Consider the following 11608-nt stretch of genomic DNA (forward strand, 5'->3'; position numbering starts at 1 on the left):
GGCACAGATGGAGGAGGGGTGCATGTCCCCCAGCTGAGGCAGGTCCAGGTTAGTCTGCTCTCTGAGCTCCCCACCTAGCATCAGGAATGCAGCAAACTGTGCACTTTTCCCTGGGGCGAACAGCTAACAATGATCCCATACAAATCGGGGTGGGGAGGGGGGAAACTTTGTCTGATTTTATGCATTCTTGTACAAATGTGCGGGGAGCCACTGCAGTGCCCCCCACCCCATGCTCTCCCCAAAAGTCGCCTGATGGGTGAGAGGCTTGGGACTGGGTCAGCACCAGACAGGGGGTGTAGGCGCCTCCCCTCCCAGCCACTCCTTTCACCTGCCTGGTGATTCTGTCTCTTTTCTATCTCATTTCCATCTGATTTAATGAGAAGCAATCCCATTTTCCTGGCACAACCAAACCCTGATCTTACCTTAAGTTATGATAAGAGGAAGCTGTATATCACATTCGGGGGTCCTAGCTCTTACCATTTAGGGAGTCCTTGAACAGACAGATAAACTCTGTCAAATATATACTTGATAACAAGACAATTTAACTTCTTTCTTCTGATTTATATTCATTAGACCAGTTTTGGTGATTGGTGCGAATTTGCAATACAGAATTAACCACAATATGTTATACACAAGGACCACTTCCTTCTTTTGAGGCACTTCCCTTCTCCTGCATCCATTCATAGTATACATGCTTTAGCCAAACATTTCCTGCCATTTAACATTAATCTTTATTTAGTTAATATTACAGAAATAATATATCACATGGAATATCATTCCATATGTTACTATTTTTGCAATATTAAAATATAGTTCAAATGTCAAAGGTATTTCCTTACTGATGTTCTCCTGTGTGTCTAACCAAACTCAAAGTTAACAATGAAATAATGTGAGTTGTTATGTATCAGTATCAGGGTGTATTAAAATAAATGATTTAGAATGTCTAATTTAAATTGAATTTAAGTTTTTCTTAAATAAAACTTCAAAAATTAAACTGAAATAACACTATGAAAAGGCCTAAACTATAATTATTAAAATAATGTATATCAAGTAATTTATATTCAAGTAATACATGTTTTCTGCTAGAATAGTAATAGAGATGTAGCTGTGTTAGTCTGGTCTAGCTGAAACAAAAGACAGGACTATGTAGCACTTTAAAGACTAACAAGACGGTTTATTAGGTGATGAGCTTTCGTGGGCCAGACCCACTTCCTCAGATCAAATAGTGGAAGAATATTGGCATGACCATAAATACCAAAGGGATACAATCAAAAAAGTGAACACATATAAAAAGGACAAATAAAATTTCAGAACAGAGGGGTGATGAGGGGGGATGTTAATGTCTGTGAGCTAATGATATTAGAGGTGATAATTGGGGAAGCTATCTTTGTAATGGGTAAGATAATTAGCTTCTTTGTTGAGACCCACTGATCATTGGCTAAGCACCTGAAACTAGAATTTAAGAACTGAAACAACTTTAGACACTAGTAGCCTCTTCTGCAGATGCAGAGAGAATATTTTCTTCCTCTTAGTTTATTCGGCTAATTCAATTAAATTATAAATGTATTCAAAGCTAAAGAAATTAATTGTTTACCTGGAACAAAAGCTTGTTTTCATTGTCTGTTAACAGAAACATAGTGTGAGGATGAGATGTACTAGTTCTAAAAATCTTGAAACATTTCAATTCACTAACCACAACTACTTCTCTTGTCTGATGTTTTGGCAGTTGGTGGGTAGTGGTGGTCCAGGAATCAGGGCAGGGCCATGGGGATATGGACAGCAGCACAGGATGCTGAGGGTGTGGGGTGCGTGTGTGTGAGTAAGAGTGAGGTTGGGGGCTGAGGAGGGTCTCAGGGCAGAGAAGTCTCATTTGGCAGGAACCTTTTGTCTCTCCCCCCATAATGCTGTAGCCAAGGGTCAAGGGGGTAGAAAGAGTTTGGGGCAGGAGGCTACTTACCTGGTCTGGTGACAGGCAAAATGGTGGAGCCAGAGTCCTGCTGGTCACTTTCAGTATTGCATCCCACCTCTCTGTGCCCCTCCCTTTCCATGTTATGGAAAACAGTCCGATTCCTGGCATCTCCCATTTTCTTGGCACAACAAAACCCTGACCTTGCTTTAAGTTAGAATAAAAGGAAGCTGCATAGCAAATTTGGTGGTTCTAAGCTCTTATTTAGGAGTTCTAGAACAAATAAATTCAGATGGACAGATAATTGCATATTTCTAAAAGATATACAGGCAGTCCCCGGGTTACATGGATCCGACTTACATCGGATCCCTACTTACAAACAGGGTGAGGCAACCCCGCACTAGCTGCTTCCCCCCAGCAGACCAGGGAGACGTGAAGCTAGCGCCCCCCCCCCCCAGCAGACCAGGGAGACACGGAGCGGCTTTTCTCAGCAGACACCTCAGCTTGAGAATAAAGGACTGAGGGAAGTGAGGTGTGGGAGAATAAAACTGAGCTCTGGAGAAATGTTTGGCTAGAGTTTCCCCTACAGTATGTACCAGTTCCGACTTACATACAAATTCAACTTAAGAACAAACCTACAGTCCCTATCTTGTACGTAACCCGGGGACTGCCTGTAGATAGATGTAGTACATCTCATAAGAATATAAGCATATTAAGCAAGGCAGAATTTGAGATTTACAGATGAACAGTGAACTATTAACTGCAGTCTGCTTCTATAATTGAGGACAATTTTAATGTGAGTCTACTAATCTGTCATGTAAGTAATATTTTAAGACATGCCTTTAATGAAAATATTATAATTAAATATATGTAAAAAGTACCAACATACAAGAAATTATGTCAATGATAAATAACTTCTCAGAACTGCTTAGATACATCTGAGATGCACTCTTCCCTTTTTGCTACTTGTTTCTTATTTTATGAAAATGTAAGATGTGCATTTCAGCAAATGAAAGTCTTTTAAACTTTGAGCTATTCGATCTATAATCCCCATTCAAGATTTTTTTTTAAATCTACAAATAGTAAAATACAATTTAATTTAAGTGTTTAACATCTTGCCAGAAATTTTTCACAGTTAATGTTTTACAACAACAAGAAAATGTAAATGTATTAAATGCAGATTTACTCACAGGCTTCGAAGAAACTGTTTGATTCTTGCCCTGCAGTTTCTATCTATGGCTGTGTACTCTGCTTTCAGATGCTTTGACAATACTATTGCACTGCTAGCTGTAAAGTACAGTAGTGCAATAAAGTCAGAGCATTCGTTAGCAGCAAGATGTAAGAAAGGTAAGTGGAAATAATTTTAATTAAAAGAATAACCTATATCAGCTTGAATAAGAATATTGAACAAGAAGAACGTTTTTATGCAGTAGGCGATACCTTTTGAAACAAGGGAAACCAGAATCCTGAACATCTAGGCAACACCATTTATATATACACTTTTAATTAAAAATAAGCTGCAGTTACTTGCAGGTGTCTTGAGGGTTATGGAGATTAGGCTAAGAGTGATGTTAATCAAACCTACTAGAAACAAAGGGATACAGAAATGTTTAACACATTGTGGAATGTCTTGAGTCACTTGACCAAGGGAAAGTGATAAAGACACCAAAAATCAGTTGTGAATCCAGTTAAGAATGTTGTGCTCTTGCCTGACAGTCACATTTCTAACTACATCTCTTTCAGGTGCATTATGCAGCTGAACAAAATGAGATGCCATAGGACAGATTCTCCAACTGGGTTCCATGGACTACTGGTGACCCAGTGAATTTTTATTTCTAGCTGCTAAAATTACTTTAAAACAATTAGTTTCCTAATATTTTCTAGCCAATGCTGTGGCTATTACAGCAATGATACATGATCAAAATGAGAGAGGGAGCAACAGGATTGTGAATTAGGGGAGAGGTGTCCAAAAGGAAGTTTGCTTATTAAAATCTGGTCTACAATATGAAAAACAAAAACTTCAGAACCTCTAGGCCTAGATAATTCAATTGGCCACCTCCACTTCTGTGTCCTAAGATTCTTAACAGCAAGATTAAGACAAATGAAGGAACAGAGTGAAGGTTATTCCTGAGGGAATTCTATACCATTGCACATATTTCATATGTTGTGCATATTTTCTTTTGGAAAGTAGCTATTGCTGAAAAGTTGCTACAGTTCTGCCTTTTGTCCACTAGATGACACTAGAACACAGTATTCACTCTTGGCCAGCCCCAGTTATCATAGATAAAGAGCATGCCTTCTTCGCTGTGCCTGCTGGGCCAGGTCAGGAGAGAAGGGTTATGGAGAGGGTGTCAGACAGAGGCTTAAGGGCTAATGGGGGGGGGGGAACAGACTGAGGCAGGGGCTGAACGGGAGTGGAAGCATGGGGCCAGATAGGGTACATCTGCCCCCCAAGTGAATAACAAGCTAAGGGGTCAGTCAGGGTCTTCATGGGGGCTATTCCCAAACAATCCCTCCCTCAAAAATTTCCCCCCACCTATACCCAAAAAGAATATTTCAAATTTATACCCAAACTCCTTTCCTGCAATTACTTCCCTCTTCCTCAGCCTCAATTTCCCCTGCCTCTCTCAAGCTTTTGCACTGCTTCTGAGAGGTATGAGTAATCTGGTTCTATACCATAGTTTAAATGAATTATTACATGTATTAATAGGCCTTGTAAGAAATCTATTTGTCAAAAACATTTCCTGAATCTTTTTGTTGTCAGTATTGTTACATACATACTTGCTGACAGATATTTTGAAATAAATTACCAAAAATAGTTGAAACTGGTGTAATTGTATTGTTATTTTTACAAATAAAATAACCAGAATTTTTAAAAATAGTGTGCGCAGAATTTAGTTCCTCCAGGAGTAGAAGTTGCATTAAACCCCTATGGCTACACCCTGAGCCAGCTCTATACCTGTGACATCTTTACATTGTTTTCCTAGAGAAACCAGCATGATGATGTTCCTTTGTTTGTATGTGGAACATATTCCTTGTGCCACATGATCATAGTCCTGATGAAGACAGCAAGTGGGAAAAATGAGGAAATGACAATCCTACTTCATGGTTATTGTAAGTCTTCCAGACAGACTAGACATATATACTCTGACCTTTGAACTGTGATTCCATAAAAATATTACTAACGTGGACAGTATCACTGGCCAATGCCCTTTTAACATTGCACTGCTTTTTGTGCATGATCACTAGTAGTACAACATAAAAAGGGCACTCGACAGACACCACTCATCATGAAGTAAAAGGTAGGTAGGTCCAACATACTAAAAATACAATCAAATCAAAGGAACAAGACTGCTCTTAAACAATCATTTTAAATGTATCTAGCAATTCTGCTTTTACAATAAAGTATTGCATATTGAATGCATTTTATTCTTCCTCCAACATTTGAAGATCTGAACCTTAAAATACTTAGTAAAGAAAAACATTTGTTTAATCCATCCATCACCCTATGTTGTATAGTTTTCTCATTATGGCCTGATCCAATGCCCACTGACGTTAACAAAAAGGCTCCCAATTGAGTTCAATGGGCACTGGATACAACTTTGCACTTTTTACATAATGAATTTTACCACATTAAGGATCCTCTAACTCATGCATCAGATGAAGTGGGTCTTTGCCCATGAAAGCTCACTCTTTTCTTATTGTAATTTGGTCATTTTTTCAAATATATGCAAACTAGCTTCTACGCTGGCTACAGTAGTCAGTTTTATCATTCACATTGCTACTAATACAATTAGTTCTTTTTAAGTTTTCCTACAAAACTATAGTCTATATTCTGTTCCTCTAGAAAAACTTTTAGTCTCATTAAGCACATACTGAAACTGAGGAAGTGTAAAGTACTATTTTATCACACTTGTATAGAAAGAGCAGATGACTTCATAGAAAGAACAGGAAGAACAAACAAGCTAAAGGATAAACACACAGAAATGCAACACTCTGTACCAGGATCAGTTAAAGACACAAATTCTCATTAATTTAGTGCTAACAGAGCTAGACACACTCTTTTGAAAACCTGGCTAAACTTGTATGCAAGAAATTAAAAAGTTTTAAGAACCCAAAGTTCTACCATTTTAAGTGTAAAGTGTGGTTTAAAAAACAAACATAAAAAAGCATGGTTCAAAAACTGGAAGTTAAATCCTAGTGAGAAAAATAGAAAGGAGCATAAACTCAGTCAAATGAAGTGTAAAAATATAATTAGGAAGGCTAAAAAGGAATTTGAAAAACAGCTAGCCAAAGCACTCAAAAATAGCAGCACAATTTTTTAAAGTACATCAGAAGCAGGAAGCCTGCTATATAACCAGAGCCACTGGACAATGGAGATGCTAAAGGAGCACTAAAAGACAATAAGGTCATTGCAGAGAAACTAGATGAATTCTTTGCATTAGACTTCACAGCTGAGGATTAGTGTGAGATTTCCAAACCTGAGCCATTCTTTTTTGGTGAAAAATCTGAGGAACTGTCCCATATAGACATGTCATTAGAGGAGGTTTTGGAACAAACTTATAAACTAAACAGTAATAAGTCACCAGGACCAGATGGCATTCACCCAGGAGTTCTGAACAAACGTAAATGTTACATTGCAGAACTACTAACTGTGGTTTGTAATCTATCCTTTAAATCATCTTTTGTACCAAATGACTGGAGGATAGCTAACGCAAAGCCAATTTTTAAAAATGTCTCTAGAGGTATCACAGCAATTATGGGCTGGTAAAATCTAACTTTACCAGACAACGTAGTTGAAACTATAGTAAAGAACAGAATTGTTGTGGGGAAAAGTCAACATGGTTTCTGTAAAGGAAAATCACGTTTCACCAATCTACTGGAATTCTTTGAGAGGGTCAACAAATATGTGGACAAGGGAGATCCAATGGATAGAGTGTACAGTATATATATTTTAAAGGAAGATAATATTAACATATGGCAGGGTTTAAAAAAAAGCAGTAGAAGAGACAGGTACATCTCAAAACAAAACATATGGATATCACATTTAAAATCAATACTGAATGTCAGAGATTTGAGAAGAATTTGAACATGTCATTCAATTCAAACACAGTATAGTACTACCACTACAACCATTATTTGAATATGACATCACTTTAGTAGATACTAGATGACAGGAAACTGTAGAAGTGTAGTTACCATATTCCAGAGCATGACTTGGAATATAAAAGCAAGCTCCTCCCTCCAAAGGCAGCTTAAAATGTATTATTCAAATATGCAGTGAAGTTAAGATTTAGGTAGAATACATATTTAATTCAGCCACCTTTTAACTCTGTAGAATTAGATTCAGGTATTTTCTAATACACGTGATCCTACAGTTTTTTTCCCCCAATGATAATCTGATGTTGTCATAAAACCATTACATGTTACAGTGCTACTCAGAAGAATTTTTGGACTGGAATAAGAAGGTATTGTGGGTCACTCAATAAGATAACAGAGGCACACTAGAAGAACAAGCTTATCCATTTGGCTGAATGCCTTGCCAGTTTATTTTCAGACAACAAATGTTTCATTTGATCACAGCTGTTAATGTGTTAAAGAAACAAATTGAAAGCGGAAGTTAAACATGAATGGATGGGACACTTATGAAACTGAGAGAAGTAATTAAATGAAATAAAAAGGGCTAGTAGTGCTTTACTTTGGCACTTATGAAAGTAAAGGGCTTAAAAGCACTGACCACATTCATAGATATAAACACGAATATTTTCCCACAAAGCCCTGCCATTGTACTTCCTAGTTCTGAGTTTCTCTTGAGAAGCTTTTCACTCTGGCTGTGTCTACACTGGCATGAATGTCCGGAAATGCTTAAAACAGAATAGTTTTCGTTATAAGTATTTCCGGAAAAAGAGCATCTACATTGGCAGGATGCTTTTCCGGAAAAGCCCTTTTTTCCGGAAAAGCATCTGTGGCCAATGTAGACGCGCTTTTCTGGAAAAGAGCCCCGATCATCATTTTCGCGATCGGGGCTTTTTTCCGGAAAAGACTACTGGGCTGTCTACACTGGCCCTTTTCCGGAACAGTGTTCCGGAATAAGGACTTATGCCCGAGCGGGAGCAGAATAGTTTTTCCGGAATAGTGGCTGATTTTGTACAGTAGAGCATCGTTGCTTTTCCGGAAATTCAAGGGCCAGCGAAGACAGCTCGCAGCTTATTCCAGAAAAGCGGCTGATTTTCCGGAATAAGTGGCCCAGTGTAGACAAAGTCTCTGATTTTAAATGTATAAGACCAGGAGAATACAAAACTCATTTTCACTTTCCATCTAAATAAAGTTTCAATCCCATGTTTCCAGATATTAAAAGCCAAACTACTAATCTACTGCAATATCTAGCTCCCTGTATTTGATAACCTAGGTGAGATCTCTGTGGAACTATCAATGATCTGTTAGACAGTATGGCTACCTCTACACTGCAGGCTTTTTGAACAAGAACAATTGTTCTTGCGCAAAAACTTGCAGGGCGTCTACACTGCACATGCGTTCTTGCGCAAGTAAATTTACAGTACAGCGTTCGAAAACAAGGCTTCTTCCAGAAGAGTTATTCCTCTCCCCATGAGGAATAAGCCTTCTTGCACAAGAGCTCTTCCACAAGAAAGCAGTGTAGACAGGCAATATGAATTTCTTGAGCAAGAAACCCCTATGGCTAAAAGGCCATCAGAGCTTTTTTTTGCAAGAGAGCGTCCACACTGCCGTGGACGCCCTTCTGCAAAAGCACATGACAGTGTGGACGTGCTCTTGTGGAAGATCTTTTGCACAAGAACTCTTGTGCAAAACAGTTCTTGGAAACTGTTCCGCAGGAATTTGCATATCCTCTTTCGACACTTTAGTGTAGTCTAGATAAGCCCTAGGGATATGAATGGTTAACCGGTAAGCCTCACCTTTAATGGGCTGCAGCAGAGGGGCCATTCCAGCTCAACCCTTTAACACAGTGTTTCCCAATTTTATTTGGCCACAGAACCCTTCTGAACTCGAAAGAATTTAGTGGGACCTCTGACTGACTGTGCACACAGCACTGAGTAGTGACATCATCGTCCCCACTCTCTGGCTAAAATGGCATTACACAGGGACACTTACTGTGGCAAACACAAATGAAAATTGTTTTCAATAAAATTAATAAAATGAATGAAAATTCCATTCTATTACAATAATTCAGGTTGCAATGGAATTTTCTCACGGAACACTTCTTTTAATTTTGCGGAACCCCGGGATTCCGCAGAACACCATTGGGAAACACAACTTTAACAGGTTAATCAATTAATAGGATTTTACATCACTATTAGACAGGTTACCAAAACATACAAAATTATTAGGACAAATAGGTAATCAGCAAATTATTTGGAAGTTCACTGACAAATAACAGCAAGAAATTATATATAGAGATACTTTGCTGAATCACATTTCACTGTGTGTAATTATCATAAAAAAGCCTATACAATGTATGTTTATGATACAATGTAAAAAAAATAATATCCATAATAAATTAGAATACACAGACCATTCCCAAACATCTCCAGCCAGGTTAACAGAGAAAATTATAAACAAATGTGCCTATAATAACCATCCCAATAGCTATTTATATAAATTAACAAAAACTCTAGAAACAAAAAAATAGCTTAGCCTTTGAGATACCTCTTGTAGGATTCCACAGAAGGGATCTGGTGCTTATGAAGGGGAAGTCCTTTCTACAACCTAACTGCACAGTGAAAGTGACTTGTGTTGAAGCACAGCTATTAAACATGACTGGAGGCAGGAAAAAAGGCAACCATGTTACATAACATGACTTGTCCTGCCTGGGGAGTCTGTATCAAACAATGCCAAAATTAAGTTAAAAGATTTAGGGACTAGAATGACTGAAGTATGTATCATCCTTCCCCTATTAAGGTGAGCATACCATACCAGACTAGGTAAGAAGATTGATTTCTTTGCCAGACTGAAAAGGCCCATGAAAGATCTCCACCAGCATAATCAGTGGAGAATAGGCAACAGGAGCTCTACCCCAAAATAGAATATCCCTAATTTTGACCTCTCATCCTTCAAAGTAAGTGGAAACCAGCCCAAGTGAGTTCTTCGCCCCTCAACCAGAATGGATCAACTTCGGCACAGCTCTGTCCTTTTTCCCCTATACAAGAATGGCCATGTTTGACAGAAGAAGTGGCCTTGATTAAATCTGCTCCAGTTTCCCCCCAGCCTATCTTCAAGATAAAGAGGAAAGTGGATCAGTCTAGTGGCCCTGCTCCATCAGCGAATAGGATGAGAGGCAAAAGGAACACACAGAAAAATTCTGCTCCATGATAGGGATGTAAGAGAGTAATTGTTTAAATTGGTAACCAATAAGCATTAATTTATCGGTTACCGAAATGGTTACATGCCAACACCCGGGTCCATCTCCCGGGGATCCGACTGCCACCCCATACTGCAGCCTTTGTATGAGAGTCTGCAGTGCAGGGCAGTAGCTGAATCTCTGGGAGTGGAGGCCAGCACACACTGGTAGCCAGCCATACTCCAGGGGAGCCAGCATGTAACTGTGTAACCTCTAAAATTTTTAGTGGCTACATGGTTACAAGAATAGCATCCCTTCCCCCTCTCCCCCCCCCCCTGCAAAAAGAAGCAAATATAAAGATTCTCCAGCACACCTGTGCCACGATAATTACTTTTCTGCATATAAAAGCTAGGGCCTGCATTAGGGGGGTAGCAAACAAGGCAATAGCTGAGGCCTCATGCGATGGGGGCCTGCTCAGGCTTCAGCCCCAGTTGGCAGGGGTCAAGGCCCTGGACTTCAGCCCCATGAGATGGGCAGAGATCTCTGTAAGCTGTGTGCTTGGGAGACCACCCAGGAGGGATCCCAATGCCGAACCAGCTGACTGGCAGCGCGCCCCCAGGAGCTGTGCCTGCCGGTGGTGCACGTCCACACACGGTGGACTACAAAACGTATCCTGCGCATGGATGGAAAAATTTAGCGGGAACAGCGGCGATGGGGCTTCAGCTTCCTGCCCTGGGCCGCACCGAGTCTGTTGCTGGCCCTGCCTGGCGAACCCGCCTGAAACCTGTTTGCAGCCTCCTGGGTTGAGAGGCGCCCCAGCCTGCGAGGAAAATGGGCCAGTCCGGGCAGCTTCTGCTTCACCCCACCCACCCCCCCCCCTCACCAGCCCGGGAGAAAAATGGACCGACCCGGGCCAGCGCTCCACAACCCCGCCCCCCACTCCAGTGAATGGAGCGGCCCGCCAAGCACTACCGCGGTCCCTTTCCAGGGTGAAACCAAAGCGCACAGACCCAGGCGGATCTGCCCTCCCCCCTTCTCGAAAGCGAATGGGCCGGCCCAACGGGCGGGAGGAACACCCTTTCGCGTCCCGCTTCGATCCCCATCTGTCCCCCCGAGTCGGGATGGGAACGGCCGCTTACCTCCAGCCGCACCCCAGAGGCAGGCCCCGCCGCCTCAGGCGGGACGGCCCTGCTCCGGGCCTGGTCCCTCCGCCCCCTGGACTCACCATGGTCTCAAGCTTGGTAACCGCCGTCTCCATGTTGAATAGTTGACATTCCTCAGGCGGCGAGCTAGCCGCCCCCTTTTCCACGGGACGGGAAAGCCGGGGGTCGCCATTGGGCAGCTGTCACTCACCGCTTCATTGTGATTGGCTTGCCACTGTCACAGAC

General features: G+C 40.9%; 1 protein-coding gene across 3 annotated transcripts in view; it reads right to left on the reverse strand.

Annotated features, from left to right (window-relative positions):
• The window catches only part of SKA2 (spindle and kinetochore associated complex subunit 2), a 30420-nt gene extending 18826 nt beyond the window's left edge, over nt 1-11594 (reverse strand). The window contains exons 1-2 of one of the 3 annotated variants that reach the window (XM_025179313.2): nt 1958-2315; nt 1595-1620 (exon numbers count right to left, since the gene is read on the reverse strand). In XM_025179313.2, the coding sequence (XP_025035098.2) occupies nt 1595-1620; nt 1958-2084 (153 nt within the window). In that variant the 5' untranslated portion in view covers nt 2085-2315. Of the gene's footprint in view, nt 1-1594; nt 2316-11445 lie in introns of those variants that run through there. The other 2 variants (XM_014581376.3, XM_075904686.1) reach the window with 2 other exon arrangements.
• Nucleotides 11595-11608: the final 14 nt, after the last annotated feature.

The sequence above is a fragment of the Pelodiscus sinensis genome, chromosome 21 (genome assembly GCF_049634645.1).
Source record: "Pelodiscus sinensis isolate JC-2024 chromosome 21, ASM4963464v1, whole genome shotgun sequence".
Classification (NCBI taxonomy): Eukaryota; Metazoa; Chordata; order Testudines; family Trionychidae; genus Pelodiscus; species Pelodiscus sinensis.